Below are 21841 nucleotides of genomic sequence, written 5' to 3'. Positions count from 1 at the left end.
AACCCCACCTTAGTTGCTCCCGTTGAACGTTGGCCAGCTGCATAGTAGTTCCCCCATCAGTGTGTGAGTGTGTGTGTGATTTTGAGAGCGAATGGTTGAATAAAAAGCAGTGTAAAGCGCTTTGAGTGCCAATAGGTAGAAAAGTGCTATATAAATGCAGAACATTTACCATTTGATGCAAAGCTGTATTTTTAACAGTTGCAACAATTCTTGCAAGTCGATTTACTTTAGGTCATGTTTCTTTATTTGTCTCTCATGGGAGAAATATGTCTTGGATAAAAGGGCAGTGCTGCAGTGATATACAAAAACAAATAGAAGTACAAAAAACATACATGTGATGCTAAATCATGAATAAATAGATATATATAAAGCATGCATTTGGTGCAAAGAAGCATCTATAAATGCATACTCATGTGCACACACTCCTTGATGCACACATGCACACACACTCTCATGTACAGCCAAAGTTACAATCACCATCACCAGTACGTTATCTCAACCTTAGGGACATCTTTGTTCTTATTCTGATGTTTCTATATGGTCAACCTTTGTGATTACTTTAAGGTTTACACAAAAATATTACTGTGAGAGACATACATTACCTAAGCAAAAGCCCTGTTTAGTATCACACCATCCCAACAGATACCCAAAAACTAATAATTGCTGACTGTACTCCTTTAAAAACCTTTTTAACTGAGGCGTGATTTAGTCAAAGGTAAACCCCTCCTCTCAAAATCTATATATCTATTTAGGTACATATGTTAGTTACCTCAGCAGTGAGAAATGAGGAAGACTTGAAAAGGAAACAGAGGCAGGAGCAGAAAGAGAGGTGCGAAGTCAAAGATTGTAGGTACTTCTTTCACACCCATTTACTTGACTAGTAAATGGATGTTTTTACTTTACTTTTGTTAAGGTAGAAACAAACAGGTAACTTTGGGAAAAGTTGAAAAGACTAAACTTTAGTGAGTAATGTTTTGATGTTGGTTGGTAACTTTTTGTCTTGGTTTGAACAGTGTTTTCCTCTTCACCATGATTGATACCTGGAAGCTGCTGATACTGGGTGAGTCACATCCATAATCTTTACTTTGATCATTAGCTGGAATAAAAAAACTGTTTTGAAAATGTTAACACAAAAATTCTGGTTGCAAAAATATGTTCTAATAAAATAAACCAACTGGCTGCAGTAGACTGCAAAGTGTGTTTGCTATGTTTAATTTAGGCGTAACATGAAATGTCAGTTTTATTGTTAAAAATATCTAACATGTACCCATCCATTATGAGTAACTGCTTACCCTGTTTGGGGCCACGTGGGGCTGGAGCCTATCACAGCTGTCATAGGGTGAGAGCACCCAATCTAATGGGCAACATATAAAAAGTTTATGTTTAAGTTTAAAATACTTCAGAAAAGTGGGGATGGTTTAAATGTATACAGTAATGTAAATAATAGGAGAACATTGTGATATGTAAATCATTTGACACAGTTATATGGACAAAAAGGTTAGGACGAGGCAAAAAAGATGCTCAAAACACAGCTGGGTGGAAAATCTTACAGAAAATGAGGTTAAGTGGCAACAGTTCAATATCATTATCGTTATAAAAACAGCATCCAGATAAGCTACAACAAGTCTTAAAGTTTCATCACAGTGTAGAAAATTGCTTTAGTGAATATTTGCGCAACCTAAGAGTAAAATAAAATGAAATTCAACATGTGTTTTGAACTGCATGGCTCTGTAAACATAGAGTCTGTGTGCTAAACTGGCCTACCTTCAGTTAAGCCTCCACCTGTTGAATAAACGGAAGTGAAAAATATGACAACACAGGCCAAAACTTTTAAACAGCATACTATAAATAACTATGTCATCCTGAATGTGGTTTCTAAATGGTCAGAATTGGGTTTTTCAGTTCCCAAGTGCATTCAAAGTCTTGTTCAAAGAAGATACACAGGTGTAAACATGCCAGGCGGATAGGTTTTTAGACAAATGTTGCTGGAAATGAACATATTTAAAAAAAAAAAATTTATTTTTTTTTTAAAGTTTCATCATCAATTTTTACAAAGAAAGTATTTTTAAATTTCTGTCTTTTTGTTGATGGTGTATTTTACATATTTTGCAGAGTGCTATTTTTCTGGAAGTGGTGTTTGTAGATAAATGTATAAATACATCAATCCCTCAGATAATGGGTTATTGTTTTCTGCCTTACCTCATGCCCCACACCCACATTGCTTCAGCAATGGACAGATGTAGATTCACTCAATGGCTACTGCATTAGGTACAACTGTACTGTCTAATGCATCCAATACAGCAGCTCTCCCATGAATTCTACATTTACAAGGTTATAATTTTTACATTTTTGATTTAAACTGTCAAAAAAGCTACTGTGTATGTGTTTGTTATAGAGGTGGGTGTTGTTGTTTTACTGGACTGCATTATATTAAGCAGTATTTCTGTTTTTGCCCCTTCATTCATTTTAAAATGGGGTATATAAAGCAAGGTTTTATGGTTAAAAATAATCTTAAATTTTTCACAAGAAATATGCTTCACTTCAACGCCTCTGGAGACCCAGACTCACTGATCAACACTGGCAACATTTTAGAGATACTTGATTCTAAAAGTCTTTTTATCAGTCAGACAAAACCAAACATTTCTGTCAGATTAGGAAGTTTATTAGTTTATTCTTATTTATGTATGATTACCTGAAGGCCTGTGCAGAGCATGGTACAACATGTCCAAAAGTCCAAAGAGGACTGATTCAGTTTCCTTTTAGCGATAGCTGTACTTTTGAGTCACATTCTTCATTGAAAATGTGTCACTTCTTTGATTCTGTGTCCCAGTCTGACCATTCCATTTAAAAAGTTTATATAATTTCCCCTGCAACAAACTGTAATGGAAATGTACCAAGTGTGTGTGCCTGTTTCATATACACCATCGTCATTTAGCTGACAGCAAAGGACTAACTCTGCACTCTCACAGTAAAGAAGGTATTATGCTATTTTTGGCTTGAGCTATGTCAGTTGATGTTTCGTCATGGACAGGAAACTAAGTTGTCCAGACAATCGTGTGTGATCATTTTAAATTATGACACAGATGTTGTTTGAACAATATGGGGAAATTTTATTATAGAATGAGGTCATTTACCTTTTTTGTAAAGCATTGACAAAATGTTACTTGTGTTTTATAGTCAAATTGATCTTTTGGTGCACTATAGATAAATCAAGAGTGCTATTGCAGATGTATTCATGTTCGTGGACTGTAAACTGACAATCGCCTGTTTGTTTTTCAGCTCTGTACTCCTCTCTACACATGGTTTTGTCAGAATCAGCCTGCGATACAGGATTTACTGTTATGAAAATCACATGCATTGGTATGAAAAATGAAATAATTAAAACATAAAACACCATGTGTTCATTGTGCTGAAATATCTAAACTGAAATGTTTAGGATTGTGAAATGTTTGGGAATGTTTGGGATTCTGATTTAAAAGTCATACTTTAAAACTTTTTCAACTTTTTTCAAATGTATGTTTATCTAATTATTAATCTAAATAATAACCAATTCCTGATGTTTAATTAAGATGTTAATGAATGTGAGGACAAGAGCTGTGGAGACAATGCAGTATGTTTCAAGACAAATGGTAGCTACTACTGCCAGTGTGCTGAAGGTTTCAGATCAAAAGGGGCTGCAAATTTTACAGGTGAAACCGATGACAAATGTAAAGGTAAGTTTTTATTTTGAGACTCTGAATCATATTTAATAAGCCTTTAACATTTTCTATTATTATTTAAATATAAAAATGCTGAATATATATTTTTGATTTAAGATATCAATGAGTGTTCGGAAGTCAAGACATCTGTGGACCTAATACCATATGTACTAATACCATTCCAAAGTATCACTGCAATTGTTCAAAAGGATTCTATTCTACTGCTGGAGTGGAACCTTTTAACAATAGTAGTAATGTTAATTGTACAGGTAAGATACTTATATTTTATTACTTTATTTCGTAAATTATAAACAAAAACATGTCCTAGTGATAGTTTACTTTCTCATTTATTGGTAAAATTCTTCTCCCTCCTCATATAGACATAGATGAATGTCAAGAGGAAAATACTTGTGGTCCAAATACAACATGCATCAACACACAAGGCAGTTATTATTGTCTCTGCAATGCTGGCTTTGTACTGAAATCGGGCAAAACAAACTTCACTGACAATACGGAGCAATGTGAAGGTGGGAGATTTGACACAATGCTGCAGTATGTTTATATTACTATTATTATAGAATATTTGGCCAATATTGAGTCTCACTTATTTTTATAAATTAGACAAAAGTTAGGCTTTGTTTTGGTCTACAGAAAATGGAATAATATTTTATAACAACTTCTGTTCTGATTTATGGGTCGGTTTATTCTCAAGACTTGAAATGGTAAATACTCTTAAAAGTGTAGTTTGGTTAAACCAAAGGCTGTTTAAGTGAAAGGTTTTGACTCTCTCTACTGTGCCTTTTGTTTTTGTTGATTAATTTATCCTTTATCTTAAATATATATTAATTTATGCTTTATCTTGATCGTCTTTATAATGTATTTTCATTTGAGACATATGTTAAGTTAATAAAACAATCTGTGGAAATGGAACCTGCCATCATGGAGCCAGCAGCCATTACTGTACATGCAACAGAGGGTTTACTAACTATGGCAACAATGGGGCTCCCTTCACCAGTAAGAACACAGCAGCACTCAAATTTTTCCAACACTACAACAGAGATGTTTCTTAATGAAATATATAAAGACAACATTTTCATGAATGCTGTTCAGTATTACACATAATGTGAATGCTATGGTCAGCCCATATTTCATAAGTCAAACTTCCTGTTTCTGTAGCATTAAACTGCGAAGTGTTTAAAGATATGACCAACCTAAAAGAGGTAACACCACAACACAAACAGTTTTATCGCTGTTTTTAACTGTTTTATGCTGCTTGCTTCATTCTTGCGTCTCATTTTCTCTAAAACACTGTCCTAGGACTTTCATGCTGCACATAATCTCATGATGCAGTTGAAACAAATCTGTCTGGAGCTTACAGAGGCTAAGAGTCCATCACAGCTGAATGGAGAGAAAATACTGGAGGTATATTTGCACGTAATTTAACAGATATTAGACACGATTAGGAAATGATTTCTGGTTCTTCACAACAAGCACAGAAATGATACCCCCTTAAAGCTCTGTCACATATTGTAGCGTTTAGATTCTGAGTACAAATGTGTTTTGTTGACCTGAGACGATCCTGTCTCCAGTCTGAAAGTCTGCCTCTGTGTCCTGTTTCTCTGCACACATGCTTACGTTCCTCCTCTCCCCCTCCTCTTTTGTGACTACAGCAACTATTGTCTGCAATCGACAAGCTCTTGTCCAGTGGATCCTTCAGTTATAACTGGAAAGTCTCCATCTTTCTGGACATGGTGGACAATGCTCTGAAAATCATAGGGCCTCTTATAAAAACCCCAAGAACAAAGAAATCCTTCACTCAAACAGGTTAAATATAATGTGTTAAGAAATGTGTACACAATTCAATCATAGCTTTTTACAAACAGAATTCCAGAATTAGTTTAAACCTAAGATTGTGAAATTGTTTTGTATGAGGTTTTGTGTTTGTTTTTCAAAATTATAGATTTAACTTAAAAGTATATACATTATTACCACAATATCGATGCATGTTCATAAAACAGTAATTTTATTTTATTCCAGAGCTGGACCTGCTGGTACAAACTGGGACTGATTTACCCCAAGGAACTGTGACTTTATCAGCTAATAAAACTCAGCTGGACATCCATTTGGAGACAGCTGCAGGACATCCCCCCCATTATCCTGGTACTTATCATTCATAACCACTGTCATTAGGACATTGATGACTTGCTGATGTAATGAATGTCCACTGAATGAAGTCTTTTCCTGCTTTGTCTTTAAAAGGCTTTACAACCGTGTCCTTGCTGAGCTACAAAAACCTGGAAGGGATTGCAGATGGCTTTTATAGTGGAATGAAACCAGAGAAGAACCAAAGCTTTAAGATCAACTCGAAAGTTGTCACTGTCACTGTCAGTAACGGAAACACAAGTTTCCTCAAAGAGCCAGTAAACTTGACTTTCTACCACCTGACACAGGTAGCATCAAGTTTTCTATAAAGCTCATCAACATAACTTGCAGGAAAAATTACTTATGTATTTCTATTTTATTTAATAGTCAGTCGAAAGTAGCCACACCTGTGCATTCTGGGATTCCTCAGAGGAAGGAGGGTCATGGTCTGCTCGTGGCTGTAGTGTGGTGGAGTCCAACCGGGAATACACTGTGTGTTCCTGCACCCATCTGAGCAGCTTTGCTGTGCTCATGGCGCTTTATGAGATGGAGGTTATTATTCTCATTTACATATATGATGATACACATATTTTATTTATAGTTTTTATGTACTATATAAAACCATTCTCTCTCTCACAACAGAACAAGTTTGAATTACAGCTGATCACCTGGGTGGGTCTGTCCCTTTCACTGATTTGCCTGTTCATCTGCATCCTGACGTTCTCACTGATCCGCTCCATCCAAAGCCCAAGAACCACCATCCACCTGCACATCTGCATCAGTCTTTTCATTTCCAATTTAATCTTCCTTGCAGGCATCTCTAAGACAGGAAACCAGGTAAATACTGAGAGAGCTTTTGTAAACACAATACCTAGATTGTACACATGACTGCCATTGTATACCTGAATATAGCAGAAGTTCAGTTCAGCAAGTTTATTAGCTTTTTCTTTTTTTACTGCTGTCATCCACATTGTCATCTCTCTTCCCACTGCATTAGGTTGGCTGTGCTGTAGTAGCAGGGATGCTGCATTTCTTCTGCCTGGCAGCATTTTGTTGGATGTGTCTGGAGGGCATCTAACTCTTCAGGATGGTAGTCCTGGTATTTAACACCACTTTCAAACCCCTTTACATGATGGCAGGTGGCAACGGAGTCCCAGCTGTGATTGTTGCTATCTCTGCATTAGTCAATGCCAAGGCATATGGCACTAAGACATAGTAAGTCTCTGATCCTTTTTTATTTTTAGTTCAAGATTGAATCCCAGGTTATTCCGACGTGTAACTTCCAATATGCATTGCAGCTGTTGGTTAAACCTGGAATTCATCTGGAGTTTCATTCGCCCTTTCTGTATCATCACGCTTGTAAGTAAAACAAAATATTGAGTTTATCTGTGCATAAATATAGGAAATTACCATCAATGCGGTCTAAAATGTCATCTCTGTTTCCATTCAGATAAACATTTTCTTTTTCCTTATCACTGTGTGGATTATCACAAAAGCTTACAAGTTCAAACCTTTATCTGGATGATCTGGAGAAAATAAAGTAAGTTAGTAGCAGTCAGGTTTACAACGTTTATAGATTTTGTGTATTGGCCAGTTGTGTAAGTAAATAAATATGTGGGGTTACATTTGCTTTGTGGAAATACATAACTGAGTCTGTAACTGAGTGTGAAAAGTGCATTATATTTTGCTCACGTTTATCTTTGTCACCTCCTGCAGGATATTTGTCATTAAAGCAGTGGTACAGCTGTGTGTTGAGCTCCATGTGGATGTTGGGATGTTTTCAGTTTGAGGAGGGCACCATAGCCATGTCTTACCTGTTTGCCATCTTTAGCAGTCTTCAAGGTGTTTCACTTCTTATAATGGACTGTCTGTTTTCTAAGCAGGTTGGTCACGCTCCTCTCAAAAATACATAACAAGCTCTCCTGCTTTTTCTAGCTTCAAAACTAATTTGTTTTTTAATGATTTAAGGTGAGAGAAGTGTATGTAAATGTCTGGTTTATACTGAAGGGGAGCTATCAGACTCCAGCTTTCACTCCAGCAAAGCACATGTAAGTAATTTCACCACACTGACTTGGATACACGGCAGAAAGTTATCAAAAAACTTTTGCATCATATTGTACTAGAACAATGTACTGAGTGAATACAGTATAACATCTACTTCTAGTTTATTTGGTTTGCTTAAGAGACTGACAGATCCCATCAATGGTTTAATGTTAAAGATCCTTTCAAAAGTCAAAGCCTAATTATATTTCAAAATTATATATCTGTTAAGACTGATTGGCTTGTTTTTCTCTTATGTCACCCTCAGGCATCAAAGAGCACCCAACACACAGGAAAATCTCACAACTGAGGAGCTGTAATTTGTTTACAATATTTTAATCTTAGTAATTTCACCATGTATCACCATGTTGGACATTATAAAAGTTAGCTTTTTACTACAAACTTTACTATGATTTAATACAAATGAATGGCATCATCCTAAAGGACAACTCTGAGTTGTCAGTTGTCATCTGATTATATCTGGTTGCTGTTATAAATATTTTTGCAAAACTATTAATACAACTCATGATATTGAGATGTTCGTCAAAAGATATATGATGTAACTCATTTTTGAAATAGAATTTCCATGGGAAAAACTATTTTAGCTTAACCTATAAATAATATAGTTTGTAATCCAGGTACTTTATTTAACTAGCAATAGAGAAAAATGTTTGTTTACATTTTTTGAACTGTTGACGCAAAAAAAGCAGAATAAGTACTAAGATAGATTGTATGTGTGTTTATATTGACTGTACTTCCGCATTATTTAGCACGCTTTAATATATTGTATGCTTTTATTAGATTGGTCTGTGAAGGCTGTAAACTTCTATTTTAAGTAAGTTGTCTTTTAACCAACTGTTTAGAGAACTAGTGGTTCTGGGTGTTTGGCTTTTTGACGGTTGGGGTGGAAGACCAGAGCTGAGTTTTTAGAATTGTGTTTAGTTTTTTTTATCAGTGATCACTTACTCTCTATACAGAGAGAGCCCCCTGTTGTCATATAGGCTCTGAAGAATGCTTTTTCCTGAAAGATGCTAGCAGATGTGTTAGCCTATCAATTGTGAATAAATACATTGATCAGCTGTTAGTTACTTATTCAGGCACAAGGGGGAGCTGTTTTGTAGCGGTTTCCAAAAAAGCTGATGGGTTACAAGCGCAAAGACACTGCAACATCAACCATCGAGTCAGTTGAATTTGCCCAAAATTGGTTTTGATGCTTGTTTGCCTACATGTTTATTTTCTCAATTTCTCTCCATCTTTGTCATGTGAGTTGTAACCAGTGCCCTTCATGTGCTGATGAGAGTAAATCTGGTTTTATGATGTTACATGTACAGTGGAAGCAGCATTTCTTCCAATTTGCATAGACAATAAACACTAGTAAACAGTAAGTAGTCTACTTACACAGAGCTTTTATCCAGAGAGCTTTACAGTGTTGGTTCTCATTCACAAACACTCACACACCATTGACAGTTGCTGCCATGCAAGGTGCTCACCTGAACCATCAGATATATTCAGTTAATATTCAGTTTTTGTTCTTTTATACAATGTTTTTGTAAAGTTTAAAGTTTAAAGTCTTTATCTCTGTCATTATAACAGTTAATATATACTTTAGTATTTTCGTGTATCTGTTTTATCAACATTGTTGTATGGCTGTAAAATGTAAAAGACAATTACAGTATAAAAAAGTTAGGCCTAATACCTCAATTTGACCTTAATGAAGTTTCAATAATACTGCATAGATATGAATTCCTGCACAATGTTAATGGTACACCATTAACATGATGAATGCATCATGTTCCAGAGTTCAGTGTTTCCCCGTGCATGAGTGTCTGTTATTTCATTAACATAAATGTTGAAACATAACCACTGCATCTGGCACTTTTTACACTCTATCTAAACTCTGAAAAAGTGTTTATGCACATTTCACACTGAGTCTGAGGTCTCTCACTGCCACCTACAAATTCCAGGATCACCTGTACTGTATTATATAGTATTATATAGGCCTTCAATGCTAACTTATTTATTTATGCAAAAACTGGATATCCTGCTTTTGCTGCTATTGCACATCTGGTTACACCTAAACTGCATTTTGGTGCATTGTACTTGTACATGTACAATGACAATAAAGTTGAATCTAATTTAATCTAATCTAATTACATTTCCAGCAGTACTACCAATTACAACATGTTGTGTTATAAGGGTATCTGGCATGATATTAAATGATTATTGTTCTCACATTTAAACAATTGGGCAATTTAGAGTTGCCAAATGGCCTGGCAGGAAACAAAACTGTGGGAGAAAACAAAAAAAGACCATGACCTTCGTTGTGGGGCAAGTGTGTCAACCACTCCTCTACTATGCTGTTTAGGTTAATTTGCTGTGGCCTTTCTGTGCGTAGTTTGCATGTTCTCCCAATGTCTGCATGGGTTTCCTCCGTTTAATCCAGTTTCCCCTCACAGTCCAAAGACATGCATATTTGGTTAATTGGTGCCTCTAAATTTCCTGTAGGTCTGAATAGTTGTCTGTCTGTGTATCTTTCTCTGTGCTTGCCCTAAGATAGACTGGGGACCTGTCCAGGGTGTACCCTGGCTCTTGCCCTATGACAGCTGGAATATGCTCCAGCACCCCAGAGACCCTAAACAGGATGAGCGGATGGACAAATGGATTTAAATTAAAACTTGATTTGATGGTAATAAGCTGTCTATCAATAAAGAGAAAGTTAAGTATAGGATTCTTGAAAATCGAAAGACAATTGACAGGGATATTAAATTAACATTATGGGATGTTTAAATTGGAAGAGTATATGAAAGAAAATTTGTAGATGTTGTGATTGTCCATGAATTAAAAGGGACACAAGATGCTGAATAAATTAAAGGACAACTCTCAAAGTCATTGGCAATCCTGGACAAATTTAAGGAATTTATAAAACTCATAAGGCTTTAGCTCCTTACTTATCCCATTGTGTTGAATTGTGAGGGTCAACCTTTAAAACGAGTTGTAGTCAAGACCACCTACCCCGCAACCAAGTCATAACCAAGGCTTTGGTGTATTTAGACCGAGACAAGACCAAGACTTTAAAGAGTTGAGACCAGAGACCAAGTCTTTACAAAGACCAAGGCAGGGTAAGACCAAGTCAAGATCAAGACCAATCTCGTGTACAGCTGGTAAAATTACAAAAATGAGTATTTACAATATTGGTATGATGATACTGACATGTTGTTGCATGAAAGCAGATGTCTAAAATAATGAAAATTATTTTTAGGCCACAATCTAGGTTGTTTCCAAATTGTGTACAAATGTTTTAATTCAAAACAAGAGAACACCATTTCAGAGAAACTTGTAAATTTGTCATACAATAAGCAAAAAAGTGAATTAAAAGATGTATCTTTGTTTTGGGGCTAAATCATGGAATAATGCTAACATAAATTCAAGCGTGTGTAATTCATTTTCATCTTTAAAAGAATGTCTGCAAAGCTATATTTGAGAGACATAAGTGTGAAGGATTTCTCTTTCTACATTTTTAGTTTTGAGAGTAGAATAAAAAGCTAAGAATGTAGCCCTAGCATACAGTATGTAAGCACTATTTCTGCCTGTGCCTGTTCAGTCACTGCTGAATACTTGGTTGGTGACCTGATGTGTAGAATTGCTTTGTATTTTTTTTTTTTGTTTTTATTGTATTATGTGTGATGAATGACTGAAAATTAACCAAACTGGGGCACCATCGAAAACATCTTCATGCAGAGCTTTACAGCCTGATTTGGCAACTGCAGAGCCCAGGACCAACAACAGCTCTACAGGAGTGTTAAGACTGCCAGCAAAATTCTGGGTGCCCCTCTCCCATACCTGAAGGAGATCTATCAGCAGCACTGCATAGATGGAGCAACCTCCATTATTAAGGACCCTCAGTAAGGACTCTCTCATGGCCTGTTCTCCCTCTTGCCATCTGGTAAGTGGCATGGGAGTATCAACAGCAGATATAGCAGTTGATGAAGAAAAGCGATAAACTTGCTAAGAGCTGTTAACATGATTCAAGCTGCACAAACAGTCCCCAGTAAGTGCAAAGCATTTCTCACCACTTCCTCAGCTGAGACGTCAGCCATAGATAAAGGTTTAGCTTAAAGTATGAGGGTGTTGAAACTACATGAGCACAGTTCTCCCACTTATAATATCATATAACTTTTTCACCTAGGAAATGTTACTTTGCACATGTTTGAAAACACTTACAGTTAACACAATTCACAGGCAAAGCTTGCATTCGAAAAGCGTTTTAGGCCATTAGTGTAACCAAATATTAATTTAAATAAAAGCATGGCAGATGTTTTAAAAGTGTTGTAATGTCTAAAAAACAAATTTTTAACTTGATTTTAATGTGATTTTATCACAAGTCACATCCAAGAACAAACTTTGCTTGCTTTTCTCCTTTAGATGATTTAATCTAATAGTTCAGTCAGATATAGCAATGCCTTCTTTCTAAGGTGTGCCTCTGGTAAAAATAGAAAGGAGAAGAGAATAGGGGAAATGATAATCTGACTAAAACATTTCAAGGTTTTACTTACGTTATAGTTTCCAAAGAGGTAAAGTCCTACAGGAATTAGGAAATAAGTTTGTCAGTTTCTGTCTGTTTAGACATTCTGTCTCTCTCTGCTTCATTATACAACCAACCCTAAGGAGAAAGCTAAAAGGTTAGCAGCTTAGCCTTGACCCCTATACAGTAAAGTCAGTTTTTACAAGCTTTTAAAAAAAATTTTAAGGCAAGTAGAAGATTAATGCCCACATTAGAGACATTATTTAGACAACAGCTTTCATTATTTCTGCTGAAGTCAGTTTACTTAAAAGAACGTCAGTGTGATACCAAATGGTGAAAGTCACATTCGTTACATAATCAGTACAACTTTCAAAATATTTTTTGATGTGTTGGAGTTTTCTTAAAAACATACAATTTTGATGTTACAGCGAGCAGTTTAACACAGAGATACAGCAGTTAGACCAGACTATTCAGTCTCCACTCTGACCTTTTTGTTTAGGTTTTACCAGGAAGTCATTGAGACAGCTGGACCATATAAAGGTCCTAGTTCATTGTTTGAGAATTCAGAAAGAAACTAAAAAAACAAACTCAGCCAACACAAAACATTCAAACTCATGTGGGCAGGAAGAAGATTGTGAGGTAACAGGACAAGTCCTGGATGTCTGCTATGATCATATGGGCTATAAATAACTTTTTGATAAAAGAAGCCAGAAGTGTACTGTAGGATAGCCAGACCTTCAGTCTCTGGTTGATGAGACTGAGGAAAACACACACTCACTACCTGTGAGGGTGAATTTAAGAGGGGAGTTTATTACAGTGACATTGGAAAGTATTCACCTTCACAATTTTTGCCTATCAATTTACACTTAATAACTTATGGCACAGTGGAAACATGTAGTAAAGCCAGTAACTATGTTACCGCTGGAACAGATAAAATTAGATTCATCTCAAACACAGACCTATTTATAAATACAAAATTTTTACTGGTCAGGCTAATGTAAGTACAGTCAAGGTCCCCGTCTGTGGGTCTGTGGCACAGCTGGACCTTGCCAGTCCCTGAAGGCCTGCTGTCTGTCACCTCCATGTTCCCAGCCCCACAGAGTCCCAAACTCATTGTTTGGAAGCGTGAAATGATACAATTACCACCCCATTTAGAGCTAACAATGACATCATCATTGTGAGCCTAAACATGAAATGCTGATGAAAATTTAACAGTTTGTTTTGTTCGTTGAGGTTGCTCTGAACAGCAAAGACAGCATATTAGCATATCGAGGCACTAAAGCCAACACATAGATGCGGTGAAGTAGCAGGGCGGTATTTTGAGACACAGTTATAACAGCAGAAATGTGTGATGAATTTGAGGACATTTTGTTCCTGCAAGTGTGTTGCCTGAAACTGTTACTTCCTTTATTTTCATATGACAAACAAAGCATTTGTCATATGAAAATAAACACATAATAAAAACACACATTAAAAAGCCTGGCTTATAGTATTTGTTACATTATTCAGTGAGCAGGGTGACTTTCTGTATCTGCCCTTTCACTGAACTGAGTTTCCCTGATGGTGTGCCCCCCTCTGAATGGGGAATTAAAATAAAGCAAATTGTTACCATTGTTATATTGTCTTATGCTGAGGCAATTAGAGGCAAAATCCATATATATGTCATCGCCATAGTAAGCATGTTACTGTGCCTATGGGAGGATAGGAGGCCAGCAGGGCTCTGTAAAACAATGACCATTCTCAAAGTCTCAACATTTCATGAACCCCTGTCTGTCCTCTTACATGGATTCTGAGAGTGGAGCAAAGACTGAGAGACATAAAGGACCTATGCAAAACCACTGTTGATTGAAGTGATCTGTCAGCCTTGTCCTATCGCTATCACGCCCACCCCAACATACGCAGAGGCACATTAAAACTCTAGGCGTACTCTCCACCCAATCGCAGCGTCACAGACACAATTCAGGGGAAAACCCCTCCCCTAAAAAAACAATTAATCCCAGCATGTCACAAGCAAGAGCAGATGAAGATTCACAGAGTAGGGGAAAACACAGAAGACGAGCGAGGAGAGGAGAGACTATTAGTTCCTGCTGTGAACAGCATATAATATAAATGGTTTTTCCACACCCGTGAACTTAACTGGGGGATACAGATTTTTTTTTTTTTTTTCCTGTGTCACAGAAACAGTTGCGACAGCTTTGAAAAGAAAAAAGGAAGAGAAGAGAAGAGCCCACATGACTGCTGCAAGTTTTACCCTTTGGCTACCTTAACTTTTCATTTACAGATCTGTACAGTGATATTCTTTTCACCATGGCATGCAGGTGGATCCTCCTGATACTGGGTGAGTTACATCTGTCTTCCCTTTGCACACTGGACTGTTCTGAGAACGTTTAAAATGTTCTTCTGACAAAAATGACAAAAAAAAAAAAAAAAAAAAACTGGATGAAGTAGCCTGAAAATGTTCACTGTATTTAATATAGAATTTAGATAAAAACAGATGTTGAACAACACTTTTAGCAATTAATATATTGTCTCAATACATTTTTACACAATACTTATAAAACTGTAATGTGTGTGCAGCAGTAAGAGTCTGAACTCTTAGTGTGGGAAAGAGAAAATAAATATAAAGAAAAGTAATATCAGATTCCCGTGCATGTGTAGCAATTGTGCAAGAGTAGCAATGTTGAACGCAACTGTTCTTCACAGCCCTCTACGTGACTTACTCTGTTGTTTTGCTTTTATAGTGACATTAATACACTGTGAGCTCATCACACATCACTCACAACACTCAGAGGAAGCACCTCTGTAAGAAAAGACACTGTGAATTTCCTGAGTATCACAATCTTAGTTTTCTACAAAGCAGACAACCCTAATTTACAGCAAACCAAGTTATCAGCTATCTGCATTAAAAATAATTCTGAAGGCTTTTTAGTAGGTTGGCTAAAAAGTATAAAGACCATACAACTAAGTAATTACAATTAATTATTTATTTCTTTTAGGAATAACATGTAATTTAACATCTAGGCTGATGAAAGTAAAATAATAATGTTCCTGCTTCTATATACATATACATATACATATACATAACTATCTGGTGACATTAAGGTGACCACAAAAGACTGGCTCAGCACCTCTACAGCAGGATGGTATGCTTTTGCCCTGCACTAAGTGATGATTCCTCACACACAGGAAGCTGTGTTTTCCAGACAGCCATATGTTCTTCATTTAATGGTATTGTAACAATCTAAGAAAATGAGAGAAGAGAAAGATTTACCTTCTTTGTAGAGCCTTAAAACTTGCACTGCCTGAACTCATCTTTTAAACCTCTGTACTTAAAATTTTTTTAAAGGAATTGGATGGATTAAATACCTTTGCTGATGTTGAAATCAGCTTCAGGAGTGATGGACTGTAAACTGACAGTTGCAATTTGTTTTTCAGCTCTATACACTTCTGTTATTATGATCTTGTCAAAATCAACCTGCACGAAAGGATTAAGTAAGGAGAAGAATGGAACTTGCACTGGTATGAAAAGCAAACTCATCTGAACACATCATTTTTCATTTGCACTGTAGCATTTGTTCAAGAAAATAGTTACAAACATAGTACAAATTAAAATTGCACTTAAAATTTGTTACGTGTTGAAAAACCATTAAACCATTCTTGACTCACAAGTAAAATTAAGTTTAAGATCTAATGTAAACTAATGTATTCCAGCACCTACTAAGTGATGATTATATTTACATTCCTCTTTTCTTAATTAAGATATGAATGAATGTGAGGACAATGGATGTGGAGACAATGCAGTATGTTTCAACACATATGGCAGCTACTACTGCCAGTGTGCTGATGGTTTCAGATCAACAGGGGATGCCAATTTTACAGGTGAAACCACTTTCAAATGTAAAGGTAAGTTTTTATTTTGAGATTCTGAATCATATTTAATAAGCTTTTAACATTTGCTATTATTATTTAAATATAAAAATGTTGAATATATATTTTTGCTTTAAGATATCAATGAGTGTTCAGAAGTCAAAGACATCTGTGGACCTAATACCATATGTACTAACACCATTCCAAAGTATTACTGCAAATGTTCGAAAGGATTCTATCCTACTCCTGGAGTGGAACCTTATAACAAAAGCATTAATGTTAATTGTACAGGTAAGATACTTATTTTTTATGACTTTATTTTGTAATATAAAAACAAAAACATATCCTAGTGATAGTTTACTTTCTCATTTATTGGTAAAATTCTTCTCCCTCCTCATATAGACATAGATGAATGTCAAGAGGAAAATACTTGTGGTCCAAATACAACATGCATCAACACACAAGGCAGTTATTATTGTCTCTGCAATGCTGGCTTTGTACTGAAATCGGGCAAAACAAACTTCACTGACAATATGGAGCAATGTGAAGGTGGGAGATTTGACACAATGCTGCCATATGTTTATATTACTAATATTATAAAATATTTGGCCAATAATGAGTCTCACTTATTTTTAAAAATTAGACAAAAGTTATGCTTTGTTGGGGTCTACAAAAAACGTAATAATATTTTAATAAAAAGTTTTGTTCAGAATAATGGGTCGGTTTATTCTAAAGACTGTGAAAGGTTTTGACTCTCTCCACTGTGCCTTATGTTTTTGTTGATTAAGATTCTCTATACTATATATATTATGAATTAAGCACCATTTTGCATTTTAATGTTCTAGTGGACCAGGCTATTTATTTTTTCATCAGACTGAAACACAGTGCAGTCATTGTTGTCTTTATAATGTATTTTCATTTTAGACATATGTAAAGTTAATAAAACAATCTGTGGAAATGGAACCTGCCATCATGGAGCCAGCAGCCATTACTGTACATGCAACAGAGGGTTTACTAACTATGGCAACAATGGGTCTCAATGCACCAGTAAGAACACAGCAGCACTCAAATTATTCCAACACTACTACAGAGATGTTTCTTAATGAAATATATAAAGACAACATTTTCATGAATGCTGTTCAGTATTACACATAATGTGAGTGCTATGATCAGCCCATATTTCATATTTCAAACTTCCTGTTTCTGTAGCATTAAACTGCGAAGTGTTTAAAGATATGACCAACCTAAAAGAGGTAACACCACAACACAAACAGTTTTATCGCTGTTTTTAACTGTTTTATGCTGCTTGCTTCATTCTTGCGTCTCATTTTCTCTAAAACACTGTCCTAGGACTTTCATGCTGCACATAATCTCATGATGCAGTTGAAACAAATCTGTCTGGAGCTTACAGAGGCTAAGAGTCCATCACAGCTGAATGGAGAGAAAATACTGGAGGTATATTTGCACGTAATTTAACAGATATTAGACACGATTAGGAAATGTTTTCTGGTTCTTCACAACAAGCACAGAAATGATACCCCCTTAAAGCTCTGTCACATATTGTAGCGTTTAGATTCTGAGTACAAATGTGTTTTGTTGACCTGAGATGATCCTGTCTCCAGTCTGAAAGTCTGCCTCTGTGTCCAGTTTCTCTGCACACATGCTTACGTTCCTCCTCTCCCCCTCCTCTTTTGTGACTACAGCAACTATTGTCTGCAATCGACAAGCTCTTGTCCAGTGGATCCTTCAGTTATAACTGGAAAGTCTCCATCTTTCTGGACATGGTGGACAATGCTCTGAAAATCATAGGGCCTCTTATAAAAACCCCAAGGACAAAGAAATCCTTCACTCAAACAGGTTAAATATAATGTGTTAAGAAATGTGTACACAATTCAATCATAGCTTTTTACAAACAGAATTCCAGAATTAGTTTAAACCTAAGATTGTGAAATTGTTTTGTATGAGGTTTTGTGTTTGTTTTTCAAAATTATAGATTTAACTTAAAAGTATATACATTATTACCACAATATCGATGCATGTTCATAAAACAGTAATTTTATTTTATTCCAGAGCTGGACCTGCTGGTACAAACTGGGACTGATTTACCCCAAGGAACTGTGACTTTATCAGCTAATAAAACTCAGCTGGACATCCATTTGGAGACAGCTGCAGGACATCCCCCCCATTATCCTGGTACTTATCATTCATAACCACTGTCATTAGGACATTGATGACTTGCTGATGTAATGAATGTCCACTGAATGAAGTCTTTTCCTGCTTTGTCTTTAAAAGGCTTTACAACCGTGTCCTTGCTGAGCTACAAAAACCTGGAAGGGATTGCAGATGGCTTTTATAGTGGAATGAAACCAGAGAAGAACCAAAGCTTTAAGATCAACTCGAAAGTTGTCACTGTCACTGTCAGTAACGGAAACACAAGTTTCCTCAAAGAGCCAGTAAACTTGACTTTCTACCACCTGACACAGGTAGCATCAAGTTTTCTATAAAGCTCATCAACATAACTTGCAGGAAAAATTACTTATGTATTTCTATTTTATTTAATAGTCAGTCGAAAGTAGCCACACCTGTGCATTCTGGGATTCCTCAGAGGAAGGAGGGTCATGGTCTGCTCGTGGCTGTAGTGTGGTGGAGTCCAACCGGGAATACACTGTGTGTTCCTGCACCCATCTGAGCAGCTTTGCTGTGCTCATGGCGCTTTATGAGATGGAGGTTATTATTCTCATTTACATATATGATGATACACATATTTTATTTATAGTTTTTATGTACTATATAAAACCATTCTCTCTCTCACAACAGAACAAGTTTGAATTACAGCTGATCACCTGGGTGGGTCTGTCCCTTTCACTGATTTGCCTGTTCATCTGCATCCTGACGTTCTCACTGATCCGCTCCATCCAAAGCCCAAGAACCACCATCCACCTGCACCTCTGCATCAGTCTTTTCATTTCCAATTTAATCTTCCTTGCAGGCATCTCTAAGACAGGAAACCAGGTAAATACTGAAAGAGCTTTTGTAAACACAATACCTAGATTGTACACATGACTGCCATTGTATACCTGAATATAGCAGAAGTTCAGTTCAGCAACTTTATAAGCTTTTTCTTTTTTTTACTGCTGTCATCCACATTGTCATCTCTCTTCCCACTGCATTAGGTTGGCTGTGCTGTAGTAGCAGGGATGCTGCATTTCTTCTACCTGGCAGCATTTTGTTGGATGTGTCTGGAGGGCATCCAACTCTTCAGGATGGTAGTCCTGGTATTTAACACCACTTTCAAACCCCTTTACATGATGGCAGGTGGCTACGGAGTCCCAGCTGTGATTGTTGCTATCTCTGCATTAGTCAATGCCAAGGGATATGGCACTAAGACATAGTAAGTTCTCTATACTGATGCCCCTTCTTCTTTTTTTACTACTACTACTACTACTACTACTTATTATTATTATTATTGTTGTTGTTGGTGGTGGTGTTGTTGATTATTTATTTATTTATTTCAGCTGTTGGTTGAGCCTGGAATTCATTTGGAGTTTCTTTGGCCCTGTCTGTGTTATCATACTCGTAAGCAACAATTTTATTATACAGAAAATAAGTATTTTGTTGAATAATACCCTGTCAAAACTGATCACAATGTTAGTTTAAAACTCCTCTCTGTTTTCTTTTAGCTTAACATTTTTTTCTTCCTCATCACTGTGTGGAAGTTGGCACAGAAGTTCACAAGTTTAAACCCTGATCTTGACAATCTACAGAAAATAAAGTGAGTCAGCCTGCAGTGTATGTAAAAATATTACCATATATTTTCAAAAAAAATCTTCTTTATCAATTTATCTCTTTCCTGTGGTTGAAATGCCTCAGATTTTGTCAAGTCTGTGTCTTTGTCACCTCCTGCAGGGCATTTGTCATTACTGCAGTAGCACAGCTTTGTGTTTTGGGCACCATGTGGATATTTGGATGTTTCCAGTTTGAGAAGGGCACCATAGCGATGTCTTACCTGTTTACCATCTTTGGCAGTCTTCAAGGAGCTATGCTCTTTGTCATGCATTGTCTGTTTTCTAAACAGGTTGGTTATGCTCTACTTGCAAATAAAGAACAAGCTCTGCTCTTCTTTTGTCCTTTAAGCTCATTGTGATTTGTATTTTGATTTAAGGTGAGGGAAGAGTATGGAAACATCTGGTCCAGATTCTGTGGACCTCAGAAAAAGACCTACTCAGAGTTCAGCAACTCTCACTTCAGCAAAGCACAAGTAGGCAATTATTTATTATATGTCACCACAAAGACTTTGACTCATATAGAATCAAGTTGTGTTTAACATTTGATCTATTATGTAGTTGCCCTCCAAAAGTCAACAGATATTTTGTGTCAGAAGATGAGAGGGTATTACAAGATGCTATCTTGGTATCTAGGTGGTATCTTGGTGAAAGAGCAGAACCTGTGCTGACACTCAAAGTGTCTACTGAAACTGATTAGCTTGTCTTTCCCTTCTGTCATCCACAGGCATACAAAAGCTCCCAGGACACGGGAGAGTCTCAAATCTGAGGAGGTACACAGTGATCTTAAAGAGAAGTTTTTCATTTATTCTGAACATTACAAAAATTTTGCCAACTACTGCACACTCATTGGCAGCAAATGCACAAGTGTGTTATAGAGGCTGTAAGTATAATTATTCTTTATCAGTTGTTGAGTTGTTGTTTTTTTTGTTTGTTTGTTGTTGTGTTTTAAGCTATTAAAATTGATCTGTTGACTGTTATTTGGTCCATAATGAAGGACTTTCTTCAAAACATAAAACAGCAGGTTTGAGCATAATTCATACTGTAGATAATTTTGTGGTCAAAAATTGAACATCTAGATGTTAATATTATTTTTATTATGCCAGCACTTATTTTATTGGCGCATTTGTCAAGCAAGGCAGATAGGTCTAATGTGAAAGATTTTAGAAATAGAAAGGTCTAAATGTTTTCATTTTTCATATGTGTCAAAAATGGAGATGACATGTTATATCAGGTACAACAGTGTAGCTTGTTATTTCATCCAGGTACTGTACTCAAAATAAAAACAGAAAAGCACTTTCTTTAGTCCATAGTATTTGAATTGTTACCAAATAAAAGATGATAACTCTGATACAGTAACGTATTTTAAGTATTTGTGTACCTATCGCTGGGCAATTCATTCCTATTCATTGTTACTGTGGTCATGCTCTATTGGGCATGCTGTAAAATGTTTTTTGTATATATTTAATGTTTTTATTATCAAATTATACAAATTACATCTTTACAAATACGATATGACTGGTTAAGCACATAGATCATGATTCATTATCGTTTGTTTTGTATTTCCAATTTAAATTTTCTGTGTTTCCAAATGCGCTAAAGCTAAATAAATATTCTACTCTATCTCATGTCTAAAGGCTCTATGTGATGATTATACCACTGGTGTTTAGTTGTTGTATTTCTTTTTGTCAGAATGTGAGACATCAACAAACTAAAAGTGATGTGAGGAATTCTGTAAACAAAAAGTAGCGGCCAAAATCTGCACAATAATAATTTCCTGTTTTTTGTTT

General features: G+C 36.1%; 1 protein-coding gene and 1 pseudogene across 1 annotated transcript; both read left to right on the top strand.

The window, feature by feature from the left end:
* The first annotated feature begins 1013 nt into the window (after positions 1–1013).
* LOC137100506 (adhesion G protein-coupled receptor E5-like) lies at positions 1014–9735 on the top strand (annotated as a pseudogene).
* Positions 9736–14400: 4665 nt separating this feature from the next.
* On the top strand, positions 14401–21679 carry LOC137100292 (adhesion G protein-coupled receptor E5-like). Its single transcript, XM_067478021.1, has 19 exons — positions 14401–14740; positions 15838–15921; positions 16162–16305; positions 16408–16560; positions 16672–16818; positions 17194–17316; positions 17479–17522; positions 17620–17724; positions 17973–18126; positions 18340–18462; positions 18562–18752; positions 18832–18996; positions 19087–19281; positions 19443–19660; positions 19785–19845; positions 19950–20041; positions 20176–20344; positions 20432–20527; positions 20779–21679. The coding sequence occupies exons 1-19, from the start codon at positions 14710–14712 to the stop codon at positions 20818–20820; spliced, it is 2337 nt and encodes a 778-aa protein (XP_067334122.1). The 5' UTR covers positions 14401–14709; the 3' UTR covers positions 20821–21679.
* Positions 21680–21841: the final 162 nt, after the last annotated feature.

The sequence above is a fragment of the Channa argus genome, chromosome 15 (genome assembly GCF_033026475.1).
Source record: "Channa argus isolate prfri chromosome 15, Channa argus male v1.0, whole genome shotgun sequence".
NCBI classification, from domain to species: domain Eukaryota; kingdom Metazoa; phylum Chordata; class Actinopteri; order Anabantiformes; family Channidae; genus Channa; species Channa argus.
This window is presented reverse-complemented; position numbering and strand designations above follow the sequence as displayed.